Here is a 27,618-nt window from a genome sequence, read left to right as displayed (position 1 = left end):
CAATTACCAGCACAGTGAGAGGCTCAGGCTGGTAGTGTTTGATGTGGGCTCCAAAAGAATTGAACTATGTCATTTCACTAACTAATCCCCATGTCTGTTACAACATACAGTATATCTTAGCCCCTACTCTTCTGACTGGCTGGGCTCCCTAGAGAGGAGAATATGATGAAGTGAGCTGAGGTAACTATGGATACGTCCCAAATGGCACCCCGTTCCCTATTTAGTGCACTACTTTTCACCGGGGTACCAGGGTCAAAAGTAGTGCACTATGTAGGGAATAGGGTGCCATTTGGGACACGACTAACTGATGAAGTTAAAGAATAGGGCCTCCTGCTGATCGTTATCAGTACTGCTGTTTAATGAGAACCAGTCCCCATGCATACTTTGTTAGGCTGTTATTAAAGTGATGTGTGTTAGCTGCAGGATAAGCCTGTAATAAAGCTACAGGTACATTGCACTGCTAACTGTTTCATAACCCTCTGCTAACCGTTTCATAACCTTCTGCTAACCATTTCATAACCCTCTGCTAACCATTTCATAACCATCTGCTAACTGTTTTATAACCCTCTGCTAACCGTTTCATAATCCTGTGCTAACGTTTCATAACCCTCTGCTAACCATTTCATAACCACTGCTAACCGCTTCATAACCCTCTGCTAACCATTTCATAACCTTCTGCTAACGTTTCATAACCCTCTGCTAACCATTTCATAACCACTGCTAACCGTTTCATAACCCTCTGCTAACCATTTCATAACCTTCTGCTAACGTTTCATAACCCTCTGCTAACCATTTCATAACCACTGCTAACCGCTTCATAACCACTGCTAACCGCTTCATAACCCTCTGCTAACCATTTCATAACCCTCTGCTAACATTTCATAACCTTCTGCTAACGTTTCATAACCCTCTGCTAACCATTTCATAACCACTGCTAACCGCTTCATAACCCTCTGCTAACCATTTTGTAACCCTCTGCTAACCATGTCATAACCCTTCCCAGCTGAACTAGGGGACTATGACCAAGACGAACACCCGCCAGACTACATCCAAGACTTCAAACTGTTCCCCAAGCAGTCGCTTAAACTGGAGAGGAAGATCATCGATATTCACAAGAACGAGCTACGGTATTGTGGGATTTGTAGTCTAACAACTACAGTGTCTAACAACTACAACACTGAGACACCTTGACACCTGAATACAACAGCATCCACTGTAAAGTTGGCATCATGACATCAGCAGAATTTTACTCAGATTTTACTGACTTCCTCTCTTCTTCTTCTCAGCTGCTATTAAACGGAAATAGGGTCCCAGATGGTTTTACAACCTTCTGAATTTTTCGCTACACCTGCATTTTATAATTCTTTGCCAGCACATCATAAATAGTGCAAACACCACTGAAGCGAAACTGTAAAACACGTCATCGACTCCAGCAGCTGATCTAACCATATCTCTGACATGCAGACACACACGCAGACACACATGCAGACACACACAGACACACATGCAGACACACACACACAGACACACACACAGACACACACAGACACACATGCAGACACACACGCAGACACACATGCAGACACACACACACACACACACGCAGACACACACAGACACACACACAGACACACACACAGACACACACGCAGACACACACGCAGACACACACGCAGACACACACACAGACACACACGCAGACACACACGCAGACACACACGCAGACACACACGCAGACACACACGCAGACACACATGCAGACACACAGAGACACACACGCAGACACACACAGACACACACACAGACACACACGCAGACACACATGCAGACACACAGAGACACACACACAGACACACACGCAGACACACACGCAGACACACACACAGACACACACGCAGACACACACGCAGACACACACAGACACACAGAGACACACACACAGACACACACGCAGACACACATGCAGACACACAGAGACACACACACAGACACACACGCAGACACACACGCAGACACACACACAGACACACACGCAGACACACACGCAGACACACACAGACACACACGCAGACACACACACACACACAGACACACACACAGACACACACACAGACACATACAGACACACACGCAGACACACACACACACACAGACACACACACAGACACACACACACAGACACACAGACACACACGCAGACACACACACACACACACACACAGACACACACACAGACACACACACAGACACATACAGACACACACACGACCGACACACATGCAGAAAGACATGCAGACAGACATACAGATACATACAGACACATGCAGACATACACAGACACACAAACAGACACACACACACAGACACACAAACAGACACATGCAGACACACGCAGACACACACAGACGCAGACACATACAGACACAAAGACACATGCAGACACACATACAGACACATGCAGCCACACATACAGACACATGCAGCCACACATACAGACACATGCAGACATACACAGACACACACACAGACACACACACAGACACACAAACAGACACATACAGACACACATACAGCCACAAACAGACACACATACAGACACACATACAGACACATGCAGCCACACATACAGACACACACACAGACACACATACATACACACAGACACATACAGACACATGCAGACACACACATCCACCCATACAGACACACACACAGACACATGCAGCCACACATACAGACACACACACAGACACACATACATACACACAGACACATACAGACACATGCAGACACACACATCCACCCATACAGACACACACACAGACACATGCAGCCACACATACAGACACACATACATACACACATACAGATGCAAGCAGCTACACACAGACACATACAGACACACACATACACCCATACAGACACACACACAGACACACATGCAGACACACACGCAGACACATGCAGGCACACACAGACACACGCAAACACACACATACAGACACACATGCAGACACACATGCAGATACATACAGACACATACAGACACATACACATGTAGACACATGGAGACACACACATCCACCCATACAGACACACACACAGACACATGCAGCCACACATACAGATGCAAGCAGCTACACACAGACACATACAGACACACACATACACCCATACAGACACACATACAGACACACATGCAGACACACATGCAGATACATACAGACACATACAGACACATACAGACACATACACATGTAGACACATGGAGACACATACAGACCAATGGAGACACATACAGACACATACAGACACATACAAACACATACAGACACATACAAACACATACAGACACATACAAACACATACAGACACACACAGACACATACAGACACATACAGACCAATGGAGACACATACAGACACACATACAGACACATACAGACACATACAAACACATACAGACACACACATACACATGGAGACACATACAGACACACATGCAAACACATACAGACACATACAGACCAATGGAGACACATACAGACACACATACAGACACATACAGACACATACAAACACATACAGACACATACAAACACATACAGACACATACAGACACATACAGACACATACAGACCAATGGAGACACATACAGACACACATACAGACACATACAAACACATACAGACACACACATACACATGGAGACACATACAGACACACATGCAAACACATACAGACACATACAGATGCAAGCAGAAACATACAGACACATGGAGACACATACAGACACATGCAAACACATGCAGATACATACAGACACATACATACACATTCAGACACATACAAACACATACAGACACACACATACACATGGAGACACATACAGACACACATGCAAACACATACAGACACATACAGATACATACAGACACATACATACACATACAGACACATGCAGATACATACAGACACACACACTCACACATACAGACACATAAAGCCATTGCTGATCCCATGTCCCTGTCCCAGATGATGTAATGTGGCGGGCTGGGACCAGAGGGCTGGCTGGGACCAGAGGGCTGGCTGGGACCAGAGGGTTGGCTGGGACCAGAGGGTGGGCTGGGACCAGAGGGCTGGCTGGGACCAGAGGGTTGTGTTTACAGGCGTTATAATATAAACTGAGGCTCGGGCAGGTTGATTTAGAGCCAACAGCAGAGAAGCAGCATGCGTCACCTAGGTGCTTTGCCAAGCACCACTTCAACTAATGAACGTAAGCAAAGACTCATTACTCCAAATACAAGCTGCTGAGCAACATCTCTGGTAATCTAGAGATGGGCTAACACTGAGCTAACGACAACAAGATAAATGTAAAGCTAGCATTAGAATATCCTTCTACATTATAGTTGTATTTCTCAGACATTACTTTAGCACTGACAGACATGATTTGTGTTTATGGAACACTCACCTCAAACACAAAGCGGTTTCTATTGGGGTGATAACTGTGCCCCATGTCTGTTACACCCATGGTGTAAAACCAGCCTGTAGGTTTGCTACTAACTGTTCTCCTATCCCACAGGGGGCAGTGTTCTGCTCTGGCCGAGCTTCATCTCCTCCAGAGGGCACACAACCTGGAGACATACGGAGTGGACCCTCACCCCTGCAAGGTACCTCACAACACTTCTCCCTCAAACGCTCACCTTTATTTTCCATGTCATTTATTCCAGTGTAGCAACTGTGACTTATAATCAATGATTGTACAATTTTTATATTTTTTATTTTATTTAACCTTTATTTAACCAGATAGGCAAGTTGAGAACAAGTTCTCATTTACAATTGCGACCTGGCCAAGATAAAGCAAAGCAGTTCGACACATACAACAACACAGAGTTACACATGGAGTAAAACAAACATACAGTCAATAATACAGTAGAAAAAAACAAGTATATACAATGTGAGCAAAGGAGGTGAGATAAGGGAGGTAAAGGCAAAAAAAAGGCCATGGTGGCGAAGTAAATACAATATAGCAAGTAAAACACTGGAATGGTAGATTTGCAGTGGAAGAATGTGCAAAGTAAAGATAGAAATAATGGGGTGCAAAGGAGCAAAATAAATAAATAAATAAATAGAGTAGGGGGAGAGGTAGTTGTTTGGGCTAAATTATAGATGGGCTATGTACAGGTGCAGTAATCTATGAGCTGCTCTGACAGCTGGTGCTTAAAGCTAGTGAGGGAGATAAGTGTCTCCAGTTTCAGAGATTTTTGTAGTTCATTCCAGTCATTGGCAGCAGAGAACTGGAAGGAGAGGCGGCCAAAGGAAGAATTGGTTTTGGGGGTGACCAGAGAGATATACCTGCTGGAGCGCGTGCTACAGGTGGCTGCTGCTATGGTGACCAGCGAGCTGAGATAAGGGGGGACTTTACCTAGCAGGGTCTTGTAGATGACCTGGAGCCCGTGGGTTTGGCGACGAGTATGAAGCGAGGGCCAGCCAACGAGAGCGTACAGCTCGCAGTGGTGGGTAGTATATGGGGCTTTGGTGACAAAACGGATGGCACTGTGATAGACTGCATCCAATTTATTGAGTAGGGTATTGGAGGCTATTTTGTAAATGACATCGCCGAAGTCGAGGATCGGTAGGATGGTCAGTTTTACGAGGGTATGTTTGGCAGCATGAGTGAAGGATGCTTTGTTGCGAAATAGGAAGCCAATTCTAGATTTAACTTTGGATTGGAGATGTTTGCTGTGAGTCTGGAAGGAGAGTTTACAGTCTAACCAGACACCTAGGTATTTGTAGTTGTCCACATATTCTAAGTCAGAACCGTCCAGAGTAGTGATGTTGGACGGGCGGGCAGGTGCAGGATTGATTAAACAGCTTGTATTGAGTTGTCAGTCCACATTAACATTTAGTCCGCTCACATCAAACATTCAAACCAATTTGATTTCAATTTCTCGGCCAATCGTAGTTGATTTCACACCCCTTCCTTTTTCTTTCTGATTGGATGTTTTGTCTATCTGTTGAACTCAGTCTCCTTCTGATTGGACAGTGTGTTTCTTAATGAGTGTAACATGACGGCTGTGATCGAGACTGTTCCTCTGCTTCCCTCTCATCCTCTCTGGCTGAGTTTACACAGGCAGACAAATTCTGATCTTTTTTTCACAAATTGGTCTTTTGACCAATCAGATCAGCTCAAAAAAAATCTGATATGAAAAGATCTGATGTGATTGGTCAAAAGACCAATGAGTAGAAAAAATATCAGAATTGTGCTGCCTGTGTAAACGCAGCCATAGTGACTCACTGTGTGAATGGGAAACTCTGACAGCCAGGGTATCAAAGCACTCTAAGCTGATTAAAGGAGATATTTAATGTATTTTGTTTGAGGATTCGCTTATCTGTTCTGCTTGTGTCATAAAGACCTTTTAATTCAGGAATGAACTGCAGCTGTGGCTTAAGCCTGAGTCAGTGTATCACCATCCATTTACGGCAGCCAGAGAGGACGAGAGGGAACCAGAGGAACAGTTTCCATCACAGCTGTCATGTTCCACTCATTAAGAAACACACTGTCCAAGCAGAAGGAGACTGAGTTCAACAGATAGACAAACCGTCCAATCAGAAAGAAAAAGGATGGAGTGTGAAATCAACAACAATTGGCCGAGAAATTGAAATCAATTCGGCTTGAATGTTTGATGTGAGCAGACTACATGTTTACTGTGCTGCAGAGGGAGGTTGCATGTGGTGATACAGTAGTTACAGCAGTATACTCTTGGCAGGAATCTACTGTATGAAAAGATGCTTTGGTTCATATGTTATCAAGAGGATTATCTATCATATGTTCCCATGGATTTGAATTATCTGTACGTTTTCATACATTTGGATTGTAGAAGTCTATGGGAACAATTTTTGTAGAGTAGCCGTTGCCATGGCGACAACGCTTCACTTGCTGACAGTCTTCCTGTATCCCAGAATGCCAAGTTCTGCTGCCTCTCAGCCTGTGATCTGGTAAGGGGCAGGTAGACGATTCCACCAACCTCTGGTCCAGAGTCAGATATGATTTAATCCCCGTAATTCATAAGGATAGGATTGGGGGGGGAGCTTATCTGATCCTTGATCTGTGGTTAATTATAATAATAATACAAATTGTAGAGCGCTTTTCATTTAGAGATATAAATCACAAAGCTCTTGACATGAGCAACCAACAGTTCAGAAAACTCATGCATGAATGAGGGATTTGTTTTCGGAAGCCGATACATGACTGTACGACAGTGAGGCTTGCATTGGAATGACGTGTAGTCAGGAAGAGTAAGACGAGTCATTTTCAGCCTTCTGCGGTGATAAACATTGGTATACATGGGTAACTCCTACCTTCACAGAGCTTTGCTGTGTGTGTCTGCAGGACTTCACAGGATCCACAGCCTTCCTGGGATTTACTGCCACTGGGTTTGTGGTGTTCCAGGGAAACAAGAGAATCCACCTGCTCAAATGGTAACCCTTCACCTCTCCCCAGTCACCAATAACCTCTAACCTATGACCTCTTCACTACCAGAACAGTGATGGTCTGATTTTTCAATCTCATAATTGCCATTGTTTACTATTCTAGGGCTGATGTCAACAAACTGAAGTTTGAGGGGAAAACATTCTATGTCATTGGAATTCAGAAAGAGGTACGTCACAAAATCTCTTTGTGTTTGCAAACACAAAAATAGATTTTCTAAATATATTTCCTACCAGAGATTTTCCCCAACATAACTCTGTAGTATAATATTAGTCACTTCCTGTGTCTCTATGTTCTACTGTGTGAGTGTGAATGTCTCTGTATTTCTAATGTGAGACTTGAGAGTGAGAGTAATTTGTTGCACTTTCAGATCTCTCTCACGGGCAGGATGCACTGTAACATGGTGGGTGTACAATGTCTAACCCCACACCCCTGCCCCGACATCTCCCATGCCTAAAATTAACTAGTAGGATGTCATCAAAAAAGAATGGAACTATAGTCGAATCGGAGCCCCAAAGTTATTCTACATTCTACATGACATTGCGCTTGTTTGAGTAAAAATCAACAGTTCTCAGGGAAGGTGGTTTGTAGTAATACGTGGTGTTTAGCCAGCTGACATGTACCACAGAGAGTCTTTGTGAGCCATTCAATTGGTGTAATGTTTTCAGAACTGGCCTCACTCTCTATATACTCTCTTAAAGATATCTTTCTTCTATCATTCTATTGGCGATTATCTCTGTCTGGGCTGTAGTTCCACTCTGCCATTGGCTGCCTGTCCTGCCTCAATGCCTGAGATCTAGACAGATACATTGATGCTCAGCTGTAGTTAATGTTCAGTCCAGTCTCACGGATTAGCCTGCTGCTTAATAATACACACAAACACGCATGCACACACACACATGCACACACACACATGCACACACACACAGGTGCATTGTACTCTCACTAAAACATTCAATTTGGTCCTCTGGGGCCTGAATGTCTGCTGTTTTTGGGGAAAACAGATTTTGCACTTTCTGAGCAATGAGTGAAATAAACCAGGTGTGTGCACTCTGAGCAAGGAGTGACATAAACCAGGTGTGTGCACTGTCTGAGCAATGAGTGACATAAACCAGGTATGTGCACTTTCTGAGCAAGGAGTGACATAAACCAGGTGTGTGCACTCTGAGCAAGGAGTGACATAAACCAGGTGTGTGCACTGTCTGAGCAATGAGTGACATAAACCAGGTATGTGCACTCTCTGAGCAATGAGTGACATAAACCAGGTGTGTGCACTCTGAGCAATGAGTGACATAAACCAGGTGTGTGCACTCTCTGAGCAATGAGTGACATAAACCAGGTGTGTGCACTCTCTGAGCAATAAGTGACATAAACCAGGTGTGTGCACTCTGAGCAATGAGTGACATAAACCAGGTGTGTGCACTGTCTGAGCAATGAGTGACATAAACCAGGTGTGTGCACTCTCTGAGCAATGAGTGACATAAACCAGGTGTGTGCACTCTGAGCAATAAGTGACATAAACCAGGTGTGTGCACTCTGAGCAATGAGTGACATAAACCAGGTGTGTGCACTCTGAGCAATGAGTGACATAAACCAGGTATGTGCACTCTCTGAGCAATGAGTGACATAAACCAGGTGTGTGCACTCTCTGAGCAATGAGTGACATAAACCAGGTGTGTGCACTCTCTGAGCAATGAGTGACATAAACCAGGTGTGTGGGTTGAAACAAAGATCTAAATCAACAGCTGGACATGTCATTTCAGACAGCTTTATGGCAGCTCATTTCAGACAGCTTTATGGCAGCTCATTTCAGACTGCTTTACGGCAGCTCATTTCAGACAGCTTTACGGCAGCTCATTTCAGACAGCTTTACGGCAGCTCATTTCAGACAGCTTTACGGCAGCTCATTTCAGACAGCTTTACAGCAGCTCATTTCAGACAGCTTTATGGCAGCTCATTTCGCTTGTAGTCTGTTGGTCTGTCTGGCTGAAGATGTAGTTTTATCTTTGTGTTTCTGTCTCTTCTCTCTGTGTGTACATATCCATCGTTGGTGAGTAAATACACTCACACACACCATTGCATCCCCCCCAACACCCCAATGCCGACCCCTTCCAAACCTTCTCACATTCTCCACACCACGAAGAACCTCTCTGTTCTTCGCTCCCCCGGGTTGTTGTGTGGGTTGGGTTCATTTGATTTGACTGCTTGGCTTGTTGTTGGACTGCTCTTTGGTCTCGGTGCTGCCGGACCGTTTGGTTTGACCATCATCAACCAATAGCATGGAGCACCCTGTGACGGTTCGCTTTACTTCAGAAAAGAAATACATCCGTCAAATCTTATTATGTCCTATTATGTAATAAATGTTTAATGTCCTTAATTACTGAAACAGTTTGGCGGTTTGCTGAACTGTTTGTTTCCCTTGGTGTGTGTGTGTGTGTGTGTGTGTGAGTGTGAGTGCCTAGTGCAGTAAGGTGTATCTTATTATGATTTAATCATGCATCGATCCGCAGTCTCGCTCTTCCTGGAACAGTTTATACCCTGTGCCACTGCATGATCTCGCTCTGCCCTCATCTCTGCCAACTTCCCATGAAGACCATGTACCATTGAACATGTTTAACACTTGTTGTGATCCCACGGAAACTCCCCTGAACGTGTGTTTAACACGCACACAGTCCTGCTAGCTGAACACACGTGTAGCACACACACACATGGTCACTGCTGCTCATGTGCGTTGCGTATAATAACCACTTCACTGTGTGCTGGGACTCTGAGGGCTGAAGCAGTGGCTGACCACCCTGAACCTCCAGATGTATAAATCCTCCTTACACTCGTTTACAGTATCAGTGCAACAGCTGGTTAATACATTTTAGACTGTGACACAGGCTTCATACCAAATGGCACCCTATTCCCTTTAGACCTGGGCCCCTCTGGTTGTAGTGCACTATATAGAGAATTGGATGCCATTTGGAATATAACCAAAGTGTAACAGCATGGGAATGGGGGAATTCATCACCAAATCTTATTTTTAGGGTAAGTTGTTCAGTCTTATAGGACAGTATTAGTGTTCCATTGTTACAGTGGTTAAGTCTCTGTCAGTATTAGTGTTACATTGTTACAGTGGTTAAGTCTCTGTCAGTATTAGTGTTCCATTGTTACAGTGGTTAAGTCTCTGTCAGTATTAGTGTTACAGTGGTTAAGTCTCTGTCAGTATTAGTGTTACATGGTTACAGTGGTTAAGTCTCTGTCATCATTAGTGTTACAGAGGTTAAGTCTCTGTCAGTATTACTGTTACAGAGGTTAAGTCTCTGTCAGTATTAGTGTTACATGGTTACAGTGGTTAAGTCTCTGTCAGTATTAGTGTTACAGTGGTTAAGTCTCTGTCAGTATTAGTGTTACATGGTTACAGTGGTTAAGTCTCTGTCAGTATTAGTGTTACAGTGGTTAAGTCTCTGTCAGTATTAGTGTTACAGAGGTTAAGTCTCTGTCAGTATTAGTGTTACATGGTTACAGTGGTTAAGTCTCTGTCAGTATTAGTGTTACAGTGGTTAAGTCTCTGTCAGTATTAGTGTTACAGTGGTTAAGTCTCTGTCAGTATTACTGTTACATGGTTACAGAGGTTAAGTCTTTGTCAGTATTAGTGTTACAGTGGTTAAGTCTCTGTCAGTATTAGTGTTACAGTGGTTAAGTCTCTGTCAGTATTAGTGTTACATGGTTACAGTGGATAAGTGTCTGTCAGTATTAGTGTTACATGGTTACAGAGGTTAAGTCTCTGTCAGTATTAGTGTTACAGTGGTTAAGTCTCTGTCAGTATTAGTGTTACATGGTTACAGAGGTTAAGTCTCTGTCAGTATTAGTGTTACAGTGGTTAAGTCTCTGTCAGTATTAGTGTTACATGGTTACAGTGGTTAAGTCTCTGTCAGTATTAGTGTTACATGGTTTAAGTCTCTGTCAGTATTAGTGTTACATGGTTTAAGTCTCTGTCAGTATTAGTGTTACAGTGGTTAAGTCTCTGTCAGTATTAGTGTTACATGGTTACAGTGGTTAAGTCTCTGTCAGTATTAGTGTTACATGGTTACAGTGGTTAAGTCTCTGTCAGTATTAGTGTTACAGTGGTTAAGTCTCTGTCAGTGTTAGTGTTACAGTGGTTAAGTCTCTGTCAGTATTAGTGTTACAGAGGTTAAGTCTCTGTCAGTATTAGTGTTACAGTGGTTAAGTCTCTGTCAGTATTAGTGTTACATGGTTTAAGTCTCTGTCATCATTAGTGTTACAGAGGTTAAGTCTCTGTCAGTATTAGTGTTACAGTGGTTAAGTCTCTGTCAGTATTAGTGTTACATGGTTTAAGTCTCTGTCATCATTAGTGTTACAGTGGTTAAGTCTCTGTCAGTATTAGTGTTACAGTGGTTAAGTCTCTGTCAGTATTAGTGTTACAGTGGTTAAGTCTCTGTCAGTATTAGTGTTACATTGTTACAGTGGTTAAGTCTCTGTCAGTATTAGTGTTACAGAGGTTAAGTCTCTGTCAGTATTAGTGTTCCAGAGGTTAAGTTTCTGTCAGTATTAGTGTTACAGTGGTTAAGTCTCTGTCATCATTAGTGTTACAGTGGTTAAGTCTCTGTCAGTATTATTGTTACATGGTTACAGAGGTTAAGTCTTTGTCAGTATTAGTGTTACAGTGGTTAAGTCTCTGTCAGTATCAGTGTTACAGTGGTTAAGTCTCTGTCAGTATTAGTGTTACAGTGGTTAAGTCTCTGTCAGTATTAGTGTTACATGGTTACAGTGGTTAAGTCTCTGTCAGTATTAGTGTTACAGTGGTTAAGTCTCTGTCAGTATTAGTGTTACAGTGGTTAAGTCTCTGTCATCATTAGTGTTACAGAGGTTAAGTCTCTGTCAGTATTAGTGTTACAGTGGTTACAGTGGTTAAGTCTCTGTCAGTATTAGTGTTACAGTGGTTACAGTGGTTAAGTCTCTGTCATCATTAGTGTTACAGAGGTTAAGTCTCTGTCAGTATTAGTGTTACAGTGGTTAAGTCTCTGTCAGTATTAGTGTTACATTGGTTAAGTCTCTGTCAGTATTAGTGTTACAGTGGTTAAGTCTCTGTCATCATTAGTGTTACAGTGGTTACAGTGGTTAAGTCTCTGTCAGTATTAGTGTTACAGTGGTTAAGTCTCTGTCATCATTAGTGTTACAGTGGTTACAGTGGTTAAGTCTCTGTCAGTATTAGTGTTACAGCGGTTAAGTCTCTGTCAGTATTAGTGTTACAGTGGTTAAGTCTCTGTCATCATTAGTGTTACAGTGGTTAAGTCTCTGTCAGTATTAGTGTTACATGGTTACAGTGGTTAAGTCTCTGTCAGTATTAGTGTTCCATTGTTACAGTGGTTAAGTCTCTGTCATCATTAGTGTTACAGTGGTTAAGTCTCTGTCATCATTAGTGTTACAGAGGTTAAGTCTCTGTCAGTATTAGTGTTACAGTGGTTAAGTCTCTGTCAGTGTTAGTGTTCCATTGTTACAGAGGTTAAGTCTCTGTCAGTATTAGTGTTACAGTGGTTAAGTCTCTGTCAGTATTAGTGTTACAGTGGTTAAGTCTCTGTCAGTATTAGTGTTACATTGGTTAAGTCTCTGTCAGTATTAGTGTTACATGGTTACAGAGGTTAAGTCTCTGTCAGTATTAGTGTTACAGAGGTTAAGTCTCTGTCAGTATTAGTGTTACAGTGGTTAAGTCTCTGTCAGTATTAGTGTTCCATTGTTACAGAGGTTAAGTCTCTGTCAGTATTAGTGTTACAGTGGTTAAGTCTCTGTCAGTATTAGTGTTACATGGTTACAGAGGTTAAGTCTCTGTCAGTATTAGTGTTACAGTGGTTAAGTCTCTGTCAGTATTAGTGTTACATGGTTACAGAGGTTAAGTCTCTGTCAGTATCAGTGTTACAGTGGTTAAGTCTCTGTCAGTATTAGTGTTACAGTGGTTAAGTCTCTGTCAGTATTAGTGTTACATGGTTACAGTGGTTAAGTCTCTGTCAGTATTAGTGTTACAGTGGTTAAGTCTCTGTCAGTATTAGTGTTACAGTGGTTAAGTCTCTGTCATCATTAGTGTTACAGAGGTTAAGTCTCTGTCAGTATTAGTGTTACAGTGGTTACAGTGGTTAAGTCTCTGTCAGTATTAGTGTTACAGTGGTTACAGTGGTTAAGTCTCTGTCATCATTAGTGTTACAGAGGTTAAGTCTCTGTCAGTATTAGTGTTACAGTGGTTAAGTCTCTGTCAGTATTAGTGTTACATTGGTTAAGTCTCTGTCAGTATTAGTGTTACAGTGGTTAAGTCTCTGTCATCATTAGTGTTACAGTGGTTACAGTGGTTAAGTCTCTGTCAGTATTAGTGTTACAGTGGTTAAGTCTCTGTCATCATTAGTGTTACAGTGGTTACAGTGGTTAAGTCTCTGTCAGTATTAGTGTTACAGTGGTTAAGTCTCTGTCAGTATTAGTGTTACAGTGGTTAAGTCTCTGTCATCATTAGTGTTACAGTGGTTAAGTCTCTGTCAGTATTAGTGTTACATGGTTACAGTGGTTAAGTCTCTGTCAGTATTAGTGTTCCATTGTTACAGTGGTTAAGTCTCTGTCATCATTAGTGTTACAGTGGTTAAGTCTCTGTCATCATTAGTGTTACAGAGGTTAAGTCTCTGTCAGTATTAGTGTTACAGTGGTTAAGTCTCTGTCAGTGTTAGTGTTCCATTGTTACAGAGGTTAAGTCTCTGTCAGTATTAGTGTTACAGTGGTTAAGTCTCTGTCAGTATTAGTGTTACAGTGGTTAAGTCTCTGTCAGTATTAGTGTTACATTGGTTAAGTCTCTGTCAGTATTAGTGTTACATGGTTACAGAGGTTAAGTCTCTGTCAGTATTAGTGTTACAGAGGTTAAGTCTCTGTCAGTATTAGTGTTACAGTGGTTAAGTCTCTGTCAGTATTAGTGTTCCATTGTTACAGAGGTTAAGTCTCTGTCAGTATTAGTGTTACAGTGGTTAAGTCTCTGTCAGTATTAGTGTTACATGGTTACAGAGGTTAAGTCTCTGTCAGTATTAGTGTTACAGTGGTTAAGTCTCTGTCAGTATTAGTGTTACATGGTTACAGAGGTTAAGTCTCTGTCAGTATTAGTGTTACAGTGGATAAGTGTCTGTCAGTATTAGTGTTCCATTGTTACAGTGGTTAAGTCTCTGTCAGTATTAGTGTTACAGTGGTTAAGTCTCTGTCAGTATTAGTGTTACAGAGGTTAAGTCTCTGTCAGTATTAGTGTTACAGAGGTTAAGTCTCTGTCAGTATTAGTGTTACAGAGGTTAAGTCTCTGTCAGTATTAGTGTTCCATGGTTACAGTGGTTAAGTCTCTGTCAGTATTAGTGTTACAGTGGTTAAGTCTGTCCAGGTCAGGGAAAGTCTGTTTATTTGATCTCTACTGTCAGGCTCTGGATCTGCTCTGTGCTCTGTAATGCTGCAGACATTGATCTGCCGTCTCATATTACCAGACACAGAGCAGATAACTGGACTTTTACTGGAATTGATCCCCCTCTTATCCCCAGCTCTGCCCATAAACTCCCTCACACCCATGGCCTTTTAAGAGCTGCTTAGTGCTGGTAGTGCACAAGTGTTCTGCTCTCCACTTCCCCATCTCCCTAACAGGCTGGGTGTAGGGTCTGGGTCAGCACTTTGCACAGCTCACTCTCAACATGTTCAGCACTTTGTTGGATGCCTTGTCCTAATTCACTGTCTTTCTCTGCTTTGTTCGTCTCCTTCCATCACTCTCTTTCCACCCCTCTCTCTCTCTCTCTCTCTCTCTCTCTCTCTCTCTCTCTCTCTCTCTCTCTCTCTCTCTCTCTCTCTCTCTCTCTCTCTCTCTCTCTCTCTCTCTCTCTCTCTCTCTCTCTCTCTCTCCTGCTCTCTCTCTCTCTCTCTCTCTCTCTCTCTCTCTCTCTCTCTCTCTCTCTCTCTCTCTCTCTCTCTCTCTCTCTTTCTCCCTATCGCTCTCTCTCTCTCTCTATCACTCTCTCTCTCTCTCTCTCTCTCTCTCTCTCTTTCTATCGGTCTCTCTTTCCACCCCTCTCTCTCTATCGCTCTCCCCCCCTCTTTTTCTCTCTCTCTCGCTCTCTCTCTGCAGAAGAAACTGGTGCTGACGTTCCACACCTCTACCCCAGCAGCGTGTAAACATTTGTGGAAGTGTGGGGTGGAGAACCAAGCATTTTACAAGTGAGTCCCACAAAACACTGCAACACTCTCATATCCACCTTTCTATCAAAGTTGGAACTTGTGTGTGTGTTTGTGTGTGTGTGTGTGTGTGTGTGTGTGTGTGTGTGTGTGTGTGTGTGTGTGTGTGTGTGTGTGTGTGTGTGTGTGTGTGTGTGTGTGTGTGTGTGTGTGTGTGTGTGTGTGTGTGTGTGTGTGTGTACAAGTTTTACTATACTTTTAAGTATCAGAAGTCCTCACAAGAATAGCAAACCAACTCAAATTCAGAGAAGTGAGGACATTTTGCCGGTCCTCACTTGTAAAAAGGGTTAGAATTAAGGTTAGGTTAGGGGTTATGGTTAAGGTTAAGGTTAGGGTTCAAGTTAAGGTAAAGGGTAGCGCTTAGGGAAAATAGGATTTTGAATGGGAATCAATTGCTGGTCCCCAAAAATTCCTCACAATTATAGTAAGACATGGCTGTGTGTGTTTGTGTGTGTTTTTGTGTGTGCGCGTATATGTGTGTGTGCGCGTAGGCTCTAGCCAGGTTGATTTGTGGCTGCAGACTGCTGTTGTCAGTAGTTTAATCCAGAGTTATGAGTGTGACTGGCTGGATGGATGGATGGATGGATGGGGTTGGATGGGAGGGGTGGAGGGTTGGACAGACAGACAGCACTGGCTCTCAGGGCCAGCAGCTGAGCCTGGCTCCTGATTGCTTTTTTCTGGCTCCTGGGGTCTCGAGTTTCCCTGTTCCTCAGCAGAGAGGCAGGCTCGGATGTCAGATCAGAGCTCGTTAATCAAATGAGACTGAATTGAATTTAGAAAATGGCAGTCAAAGAGAGAACTGTGAAGTGCTGTCCTGGCACACATTAACCTTTTTGACAGGACCAACTAGACTGGATACCTGTAAAGTCCTATGAGGTCCTTTTTGACAGGACTAACTAGACTGAACCAAACATCACATTTGGATACCTGTCAAGTCCTATGAGTTCCTAAATGCCAAATGTAACTAATGAATCAATGTGCCATCTTGCTCAACAAACAATTATCTACGTCTCTTTGACAGATGTGCAAAGTCAAGCCAGATCAAGACTGTGTCCAGCAGTAATATTTTCTTCAAGGGAAGCAGGTTTCGGTACAGGTGCGACATTGAATGCTTGACTGTGTCACTGAGCCTTACTAAGCCAAGCTGTGTCCAGATAAATGCCCCGAGACTTATGTATTGTTTGTTTTGATCATTTCCCAAAGCACCTAACATGGCTTACATGCTACATATCTCTTAATTTCAGCAGCTGGATAAGTGCTCAAGCAATTTAGCTTAAGAAACTATTTAGCTTAATTTAGCTTAAGGACTAGGTTATTTGTTATAGAGAATTAATTGGTTCAAGTCGACAGGTAGCCTAGCGGTTGGAGCGTTGGGCCAGTAATCAAAATGTTGCTGGTTCGAATCCCCGAGTCGACTAGTTGACAAATCTGCTGATATGCCCTTGAGCAAGGCCCTTAACCATAATTGCTCCTGTAAGTCGCATTTGAAAGAGCGTCTACTAAAATTTAAATGTAAAAGTCATGTTTTTTCCCCGATATGGACTAGGTCTAGGTAACATACTGTATAACATGTTGATATGATCTCAGGTTTGGGGACAATGTTTGGACTAAGGTTGATCTCCTGCTTTGGTGTAACTTTACCCTGTATGATACAGTACACACTGTAGACCTACACCTAGACAAAGTCACACTGTAGAGCTACACCTAGATAAAGTCAGCCTGTAGAACTACACCTAGACAAAGTCACACTGTATAACTACACCTAGACCAAGTCACACTGTAGAACTACACCTAAACAAAGTCACAGCGTATAACTACACCTAGACCAAGTCACACTGTAGAACTACACCTAAACAAAGTCACACTGTAGAACTACCCCTAGACAAAGTCAACCTGTAGAACTACACCAAGACAAAGTCACACTGAAGAACTACCCCTAGACAAAGTCAACCTGTAGAACTACCCCTAGACAAAGTCACACTGTAGAACTACCCCTAGACAAAGTCACACTGTAGAACTACACCTAGACAAAGTCACACTGTAGAACTACACCAAGACAAAGTCACACTGACGAACTACACCAAGACAAAGTCACACTGACGAACTACCCCTAGACAAAGTCACACTGTAGAACTACACCTAAACAAAGTCACACTGTAGAACTACCCCTAGACAAAGTCACACTGTAGAGATACACCAAGACAAAGTCACACTGTAGAACTACACCAAGACAAAGTCACACTGACGAACTACACCAAGACAAAGTCACACTGACGAACTACACCTAGACAAAGTCACACTGACGAACTACACCTAGACAAAGTCAAACTGATGAACTACACCTAGACAAAGTCACACTGTAGAACTACACCTAGACAAAGTCACAGCGTATAACTACACCTAGACAAAGTCACACTGTAGAACTACACCAAGACAAAGTCACACTGTAGAACTACACCTAGACAAAGTCACTCTGTAGAGCTACACCAAGACAAAGTCACCTGGTAGAACTACACCTAGACAAAGTCACACTGTAGAACTACACCTAGACAAAGTCACACCGTAGAACTACACCAAGACAAAGTCACACTGTAGAACTACACCAAGACAAAGTCATACTGTAGAACTACACCTAGACAAAGTCACACTGTAGAACTACCCCTAGACAAAGTCATACTGTAGACCTACACCTAGACAAAGTCACACTGTAGAACTACACCAAGACAAAGTCACCTGGTAGAACTACACCTAGACAAAGTCACACTGTAGAACTACACCTAAACAAAGTCACACTGTAGAACTACACCTAGACAAAGTCACACTGTAGAACTACACCTAGACAAAGTCACTTATTGGGTTCTCCAAAATGACATTTTGGTTTTCTCTTTAGTGGAAGAGTTGCGAAAGAAGTAATCGAAGCCAGCTCCAAGATCCAGAGAGAGCCACCAGAGGTGCATAGGTGAGAGAGAGAGAACTGAACCTCACTGTCATGTAGTTAGTACCACATACCAGGAAAATGTGTGTTTAGTAAATCAGATAACAAGTGTTGTTTATACCATGTTTCAGGTTACACTTTGGGCAGAGCAGAAGCTTCAACTCACTGAGCCACAAAAACCTGATCATAAACATGGAGCCTCTTGTCCCAGCACTGCCCTCCACCAATGAGTATGAAGAGACCTCGGCAGACAATGGTAAGAGCACGCAGTCACACACACACACTCAGGCAAATAATACATACACGCATGCATGCATACACACATACACACATACCGGCCGCTTCCTTGGGTTTGCTTGGTCTCCAATGACAGCTGTTAGGTATCCAGCTCTCGGAGTTGGAGTGTAAATTGAGAAGCTGATGCTACGGTAAGCCTCGTTTCCCTGGAGACTCCAATCACAGAGCTAAAAATACACCTCCCATGAGCCTCCCTGAGGACACCATGCTGGTAATGACCAGTCACGGAAGTGCACCATGACATCACGGAAACAGACCCAGGACCCAAGCGAGGGTTAGCGTTAACAGTAACTTAATTAGCACATATTTGTTTGGCTCAAAGGGGGCTGTGTGTGTGTGTGTGTGTGTGTGTGTGTGTGTGTGTGTGTGTGTGTGTGTGTGTGTGTGTGTGTGTGTGTGTGTGTGTGTGTGTGTGTGTGTGTGTGTGTGTGTGTGTGTGTGTGTGTGTGTGTGTGTGTGTGTGTGTGTGCGTGTGTGTGATACAGCAGTCTCTATTTCTTTGTTTACTAAACCTCATGTTAGTCTCATCCTCAGATATACAGTACAATAGATGGCTTGTAACCGGTAGGCTGGTTTATGTGTGGCATAGAAGCTGGTGCCTCTTGTCCTGTAAATGGTACAAGGTGGAGTTTCTCCAGACTAGGACTGACAGGCTGGTAGTATGTATAGTGGTCGTTAGTTGTTCCAGACTAGGACTGACAGGCCGGTAGTATGTATAGTGGTCGTTAGTTGTTCCAGACTAGGACTGACAGGCCGGTAGTATGTATAGTGGTCGTTAGTTGTTCCAGACTAGGACTGACAGGCAGGTAGTATGTATAGTGGTCGTTAGTTGTTCCAGACTAGGACTGACAGGCCGGTAGTATGTATAGTGGTCGTTAGTTGTTCCAGACTAGGACTGACAGGCCGGTAGTATGTATAGTGGTCGTTAGTTGTTCCAGACTAGGACTGACCGGCCGGTAGTATGTATAGTGGTCGTTAGTTGTTCCAGACTAGGACTGACAGGCCGGTGGTATGTATAGTGGTCGTTAGTTGTTCCAGACTAAGACTGACAGGCCGGTAGTATGTATAGTGGTCGTTAGTTGTTCCAGACTAGGACTGACAGGCCGGTAGTATGTATAGTGGTCGTTAGTTGTTCCAGACTAGGACTGACAGGCCGGTAGTATGTATAGTGGTCGTTAGTTGTTCCAGACTAGGACTGACAGGCCGGTAGTATGTATAGTGGTCGTTAGTTGTTCCAGACTAGGACTGACAGGCCGGTGGTATGTATAGTGGTCGTTAGTTGTTCCAGACTAGGACTGACAGGCCGGTGGTATGTATAGTGGTCGTTAGTTGTTCCAGACTAGGACTGACAGGCCGGTAGTATGTATAGTGGTCGTTAGTTGTTCCAGACTAGGACTGACAGGCCGGTGGTATGTATAGTGGTCGTTAGTTGTTCCAGACTAGGACTGACAGGCCGGTAGTATGTATAGTGGTCGTTAGTTGTTCCAGACTAGGACTGACAGGCCGGTGGTATGTATAGTGGTCGTTAGTTGTTCCAGACTAGGACTGACAGGCCGGTAGTATGTATAGTGGTCGTTAGTTGTTCCAGACTAGGACTGACAGGCCGGTAGTATGTATAGTGGTCGTTAGTTGTTCCAGACGAGGACTGACAGGCAGGTGGTATGTATAGTGGTCGTTAGTTGTTCCAGACTAGGACTGACAGGCCGGTGGTATGTATAGTGGTCGTTAGTTGTTCCAGACTAGGACTGACAGGCCGGTGGTATGTATAGTGGTCGTTAGTTGTTCCAGACTAGGACTGACAGGCCGGTAGTATGTATAGTGGTCGTTAGTTGTTCCAGACTAGGACTGACAGGCCGGTAGTATGTATAGTGGTCGTTAGTTGTTCCAGACTAGGACTGACAGGCCGGTAGTATGTATAGTGGTCGTTAGTTGTTCCAGACTAGGACTGACAGGCCGGTAGTATGTATAGTGGTCGTTAGTTGTTCCAGACTAGGACTGACAGGCCGGTAGTATGTATAGTGGTCGTTAGTTGTTCCAGACTAGGACTGACAGGCCGGTGGTATGTATAGTGGTCGTTAGTTGTTCCAGACTAGGACTGACAGGCCGGTAGTATGTATAGTGGTCGTTAGTTGTTCCAGACTAGGACTGACAGGCCGGTGGTATGTATAGTGGTCGTTAGTTGTTCCAGACTAGGACTGACAGGCTGGTAGTATGTATAGTGGTCGTTAGTTGTTCCAGACTAGGACTGACAGGCCGGTGGTATATATAGGGGTCAGTATAAGAGTGTTCTGCCAAGGGACCACAGAGCCTAATCCATCAGCTCTACTGCTGACACTGGCTTAACACTGGCCTAGGATCAGTTTATCCCCCAGGAGGCTGTCTGACCAGACCTGCCCTTGGGGGGAACAGAGATGGAAGAAAGAGAGGGGGAGGTGAAGAAGAGAGAGGCGAGGAGAGAGGGAAGAAGAGCAAAGGGGAGAGGGGGATGGAGATAGGGGGGAAGGAGGAGAGGAGAGAGGGCAGAAACCTGAACCAGCCACTCTATGTATGGGTGGGCCAATCAGACATATATTGTTTAATGCCCTGTACTTGTCAGTGTTACCTAAATATGCAATCACATCAGATAGAAGTCAAAGCAAGCATTGCACTGGAATGACATGCAGATTAACAAAAATTACATTCACTCTCATGGGATGGGTGGCTAAAAATAATTAACTGAAGGCCACACCCCCAATTAGCCACCAATATGACTGAGGCATATGTCACTGTGCTTCTATAGCTATATACAGTGGGGCAAAAAAGTATTTAGTCAGCCACCAATTGTGCAAGTTCTCCCACTTAAAAAGATGAGAGAGGCCTGTAATTTTCATCATAGGTACACTTCAACGATGACAGACAAAATGAGGGGAAACAATCCAGAAAATCACATTGTGGGATTTTTAATGAATTTATTTGCAAATTATGGTGGAAAATAAGTATTTGGTCACCTACAAACAAGCAAGATTTCTGTCTCTCACAGACCTGTAACTTCTTCTTTAAGAGGCTCCTCTGTCCTCCACTCGTTACCTGTATTAATGGCACGTTTGAACTTGTTATCAGTATAAAAGACACCTGTCCACAACCTCAAACAGTCACACTCCAAACTCCACTATGGCCAAGACCAAAGATTTGTCAAAGGACACCAGAAACAAGATTGTAGACCTGCACCAGGCTGGGAAGACTAAATCTGCAATAGCTTGGTTTGAAGAAATCAACTGTGGGAGCAATTATTAGGAAATGGAAGACATACAAGACCACAGATAATCTACCTCGATATTGGGCTCCACGGAAGATCTCACCCCGTGGGGTCAAAATGATCACAAGAACGGTGAGCAAAAATCCCAGAACCACACGGGGGGACCTAGTGAATGACCTGCAGAGAGCTGGGACCAAAGTAACAAAGCCTACCATCAGCAAGGGCATTGAAGATGAAACGTGGCTGGGTCTTTCAGCATGACAATGATCCCAAACACACCGCCCGGGCAACGAAGGAGTGGCTTCGTAAGAAGCATTTCAAGGTCCTGGAGTGGCCTAGCCAGTCTCCAGATCTCAACTCCATAGAAAATCTTTGGAGGGAGTTGAAAGTCCATGTTGCCCAGCAACAGCCCCAAAACATCACTGCTCTAGAGGAGATCTGCATGGAGGAATGGGCCAAAATACCAGCAACAGTGTGTGAAAACCTTGTGAAGACTTATAGAAAACGTTTGACCTCTGTCATTGCCAACAAAGGGTATATAACAAAGTATTGAGATAAACTTTTGTTATTGACCAAATACTTATTTTCCACCATAATTTGCAAATAAATTCATTAAAAATCCTACAATGTGATTTTCTGGAAATCCTTTTCTCATTTTGTCTGTCATAGTTGAAGTGTACCTATGATGAGAATTGCAGGCCTTTCTCATCTTTTTAAGTGGGAGAACTTGCACAATTGGTGGCTGACTAAATACTTTTTTGCCCCACTGTATGTACCAGGCCACTGTCTACTTCATTAGTTCATTTAGCAAACAACACAGCTGATAAACCAGTGCCTTTATCACAGTCCACACACCTATATTGTAGCTTTAATTAGCTATAAAACTGCACATTTTCCTCTTTGCCCCATGGAAAAATGTGTGGAATTACAGGAAATTAGCTTTAAAAAAGCAACATTTTCTCTCAGCCTCATGTTAATATGTGTAGAATAGTATGAACTGAAAATTTTTATCTTTGCAAAATGTGTAGAATTGCAGGATGTTAGCTGTTTCCCCAAAAATTTCTGCAGGCCCACCCACCAACGGATTTCTGTCTACGCCACTGACCTGAACTTGTTTTTTTTATACTTTGTGTTTGCCATCCGTCAGCGGGGGTGAGGTATCAGGAGACATCCAGGGGGTCTGTCTCTACCTCTGAGTTATACCCCCAAGGTGTTACCCCCTGGATTCTAACACACACACACACACATACACACAAACGTCCCTCTTTCACATTCCCATTTAGGGCATTACGCTATTACACGCATAGGGCTCTATTCTCACTCTAGTCAGCTTCTTATCCACCATCCTGCCAGGACAATTTACAGCATATGCCTGCCGGGAAAAAATGATCTTGGCTGGGTTTTAAAGAACTACCAGAGTGGCCATTTCATCTGTCACCTCTCGACTGACTGGGCCGGAGCAGGAAGCAGTCACCAGCAACAGGTGTTGGTGCTGACCAGGCCTACAGACTCTGAGCCTCTGTAGTCTCTGTAGGCCTCCTATGACTGACTAGCACAGCCTGTCTAGTCTACCCCAGGGCCACTACACAGGGCCGGGTTGGCTGGTCGGCTGGCTGGCTGGAAGAGGACTGGCCACCCCTCAGAGCCTGGTTCCTCTCTAGGCTCCTGCCTCTCTAGGGAGTTTCTCCTAGCCACCGTGCCTCTACATCTGCATTGCTTGCTCTCTGGTGTTTTAGGCTTGGTTTCTGTATAAGCACTTTGTGACATCTGCTTGTTTGAAAAGGGCTCCATAAATACATTTGATTGTTAAATTGATAGCCCTAAGGGGGTTTTAGGAACATAAACCCCTTCATATGCATCAGCATGAATGGGTAATATAACGGGATGTGAACATGTATGTGCCCCCCTCTCCGTAGCCTCTCTGGCCCCCTCTCTCCCTAACCTCTCTGGCCCCCCTCTCTCCCTAGCTTCTCTCGCCCCCTCTCTCCCTAGCATCTATGGGCCCCCTCTCTCCCTAGCTTCCCTGGCCCCCCTCTCTCCCTAGGTTCCCTGGCCCCCTCTCTTCCTAGGTTCCCTGGCCCCCATCTCTGCCCCCCCTCTCTCCTAACCTTTCTGATCCCCCTCTCTTCTATCCTCTCTGATCCCCCTCTCTACCAAGCCATTCTGGCCCCCCTATCTCCTAACCTCCATGGACCCCCTCTCTCCTAACCTTTCTGACCCCCTCTCTTTCTAGCTACCCTGGCCCCCCACTCTCCTAACCACTCTGGCCCCCCTCTCTCCTAACCTTTCTGACCCCCCTCTCTTTCTAGCTCCCCTGGCCCCCCTCTCTCTTAATCACTCTGGCACCCCTCTCTCCTAACCTTTCTGACACCCCTCTCTCCTAGCCTCTATGACCCCCCCTCTCTACCAAGCTTCTCTGGCCCCCCTCTCTCACCTAGCCTCTCTGGCCTCCCTTTCTCCTTGCCACTCTGGCCCCCCTCTCTCCTAGTGTCTCTGGCCCCCCTTTATCCTAGCCTCTCTAGCCCTAATCAGTCAGAGATTAGCTGGCCCTCTCTGCAAGCCCAGGGGTGTAAAAATAGGCCCTCCTGCTTTTGGGATGATCCACCCCTAATGCCCTGTCTTTGTTAACACTGCTGACATTTAAGTCATCTGGGAGAGTTGTGTGTGTGTATGCGTGTTAACCTGGTGCAGAGCTCAGAGGACGGTCAGTCAGTGTGTGTGGGAGTCGAGGCGCTGCTGGGTCAGAGTTAACGGGGGAGCAAAGTAGCCATGGAGCTTCTGGAGCAGAGGAATGAGGCAGATATTGGGTTGAGAGTCGGGGACCCTCTGGGGTGTGGGGGAGTCGGGGACCCTCACGCCCCGGCGGACGTGGTTGAGGAGCTGGGTGAGGAGCTGGGTGAGGAGCTGGGTGAGGGGCTGGTTGAGGAGCTGGGTGAGGGGCTGGGTGAGGGTCTGAGTAAGGGGCTGGTTGAGGGGCTGGGCGAGGGGCTGAGTGATGGGCTGGTTGAGGGTCTGGGTGAGAGTCTGGGTAAGGGGCTAGGTGAGGAGCTGGGTGAGGAGCTGGTTGAGGGGCTGGTTGAGGGGCTGGTTGAGGAGCTGGGTGAAGGGCTGGGTGAGGGGCTGGGTGAGGGGCTGGTTGAGGGGCTGGTTGAGGAGCTGGGTGAAGGGCTGGGTGAGGAGCTGGGTGAAGGGCTGGTTGAGGGGCTGGGTGAGGAGCTGGTTGAGGGGCTGGTTGAGGGGCTGGTTGAGGAGCTGGGTGAAGGGCTGGGTGAGGGGCTGGGTGAGGGGCTGGTTGAGGGGCTGGTTGAGGAGCTGGGTGAAGGGCTAGGTGAGGAGCTGGGTGAGGAGCTGGTTGAGGGGCTGGTTGAGGGGCTGGTTGAGGAGCTGGGTGAAGGGCTGGGTGAGGGGCTGGGTGAGGGGCTGGTTGAGGGGCTGGTTGAGGAGCTGGGTGAAGGGCTGGGTGAGGGGCTGGGTGAGGAGCTGGGTGAGGGGCTGGTTGAGGAGCTGGGTGAAGGGCTGGTTGAGGGGCTGGGTGAGGGGCTGGTTGAGGAGGCAGAGGAGATCCTTGGTGTGGGTTGTGGGGAGGTTCTGGAGGAGCGGGGAGATGCGGTGCGCTGCCGGTTAAAGATCACCACCAGTCACAACCTGCAGCTCCGCATGGCCAACCACACGGCCAGGGACGTCTATGTACGCCTGCTCGGCCACGGGGAGCGCATTTCTGGAACCGGTACGGAACCATGGAATCAATGGGAAGGGGCGGGGGTGTGTGTGTGTGTGTATAATCAGTAGTGTATGGGTCACAGTCCGGGGGGAAAAAACAATTTAACAATGTACACTGTTAACATGTCTTTCTAACCTTGCTCCATAAACTCTGATTTACTGCCGTTGTTGTCGGGTCGAGCCTGTTGTTTGTTAATGGCCTGTATATGGTTTAGTGTGAACGAGACATTGGCTGGACTGGAGCATCAGTGACGAGCGTCCACTGTATCTGTGATAGTTTTATGGAGCTCTGCTGTCTCTGTTGTTGGGAACTGGGACTGAACTCAACTCATCTTTCATTCTGTGCTGCTGTGTGAGGGGTGTCTGGTTTCACAAGGCTAGAGTGGCGGGACATTGCGGGGAAAACCGTGTGTGTGTGTGTGTGTGTGTGTGTGTGTGTGTGTGTGTGTGTGTGTGTGTGTGTGTGTGTGTGTGTGTGTGTGTGTGTGTGTGTGTGTGTGTGTGTGTGTGTGTGTGTGTGTGTGTGTGTGTGTGTGTGTGTGTGTTGAGGAGGAGCTACAGGAATCAAACAGCTCAGTCTTTCACCTGATCTGAGTACAGAACCACCTGTGATTACATTATCTACTGCTAAAATGATAGGGTAACAGAGAGCGAGGGAGGGAGGGGGATAGAGGGAGAGTGTCTGGTGATTGTTATGTGAGCTCTCTTCCATTAATATGGGAGGCTCACTCACTCCTCAGTGATCAGGTGACTTGAAGGAGAGGACTCACTCTTCAGTGATCAGGTGACTTGAAGGAGAGGACTCACTTTTCAGTGATCAGGTGACTTGAAGGAGAGGACTCACTCTTCAGTGATCAGGTGACTTGAAGGAGAGGACTCACTCTTCAGTGATCAGGTGACTTGAAGGAGAGGACTCACTCTTCAGTGATCAGGTGACTTGAAGGAGAGGACTCACTCTTCAGTGATCAGGTGACTTGAAGGAGAGGACTCACTCTTCAGTGATCAGGTGACTTGAAGGAGAGGACTCACTCCTCAGTGATCAGGTGACTTGAAGGAGAGGATCACCATGAGGTGTCTAGAATGACAAAACATCTACCCTCCACCTCTCTCCCCCCATCTCTCTCTATCTCCCCTCCACCTCTCTCTCTCTCCCCTCCACCTCTCTACATCTACCCTCCACCTCTCTCCATCTCCCCTCCACCTCTCTGTCTTCCCTCCACCTCTCTCTCCCCTAAACCTTTCTCTCTCCCCCTCCACCTCTCTCCATCTCTCCTCCACCTCTCTCGCTCTCCCCTCCACCTCTCTTACTCCCCTCCACCTCGCTCCATCTACCCTCCATCTCTCTCTCCCCTCCACCTCTCTCTCTCCCCTCCATCTCTCTCTCTCCCCTCCACCTATCTGTCTCCCCTCCAGCTCTCTCCATCTGCCCTCCACCTATCTCCATCTCCCCTCCACCTCTCTCCAACTCCCCTCCCTCTCTCTATGTCTCCCCTCCACCTCTATATGTCTCCTCTCCGTCTCTCTGTCTCCCCTCCAGCTCTATATATCTCCCTTCCACCTCTCTCCATCTCCCCTCCACCTCTCTGTCTCCCCTCCAGCTCTCTCCATCTCCCCTCCACCTCTCTCCATCTCGCCTCCACCTCTCTCCCTCCCTCCACCTCTCTCCATCTCCCCTCCACCTCTCTCCCCACTACCTCTCTCTATC

General features: G+C 45.3%; 1 protein-coding gene across 1 annotated transcript in view; it reads left to right on the top strand.

Moving 5' to 3' along the window:
* Positions 1–27,618, top strand: part of frmd3 (FERM domain containing 3) — a 91,302-nt gene that overhangs the window by 59,545 nt on the left and 4,139 nt on the right. The window contains exons 6-14 of the mRNA XM_038996919.1: positions 1,004–1,127; positions 4,582–4,669; positions 7,393–7,481; positions 7,597–7,660; positions 15,620–15,708; positions 16,748–16,822; positions 18,617–18,685; positions 18,793–18,917; positions 25,036–25,920. Coding sequence (XP_038852847.1) covers positions 1,004–1,127; positions 4,582–4,669; positions 7,393–7,481; positions 7,597–7,660; positions 15,620–15,708; positions 16,748–16,822; positions 18,617–18,685; positions 18,793–18,917; positions 25,036–25,920 — 1,608 coding nt within the window. The remainder of the gene's footprint in view (positions 1–1,003; positions 1,128–4,581; positions 4,670–7,392; positions 7,482–7,596; positions 7,661–15,619; positions 15,709–16,747; positions 16,823–18,616; positions 18,686–18,792; positions 18,918–25,035; positions 25,921–27,618) is intronic.

Source organism: Salvelinus namaycush, chromosome 1 (genome assembly GCF_016432855.1).
Source record: "Salvelinus namaycush isolate Seneca chromosome 1, SaNama_1.0, whole genome shotgun sequence".
Classification (NCBI taxonomy): domain Eukaryota; kingdom Metazoa; phylum Chordata; class Actinopteri; order Salmoniformes; family Salmonidae; genus Salvelinus; species Salvelinus namaycush.
Note: the sequence above shows the minus strand (reverse complement) of the source record. Positions and strands in the feature narration are given on the sequence as shown.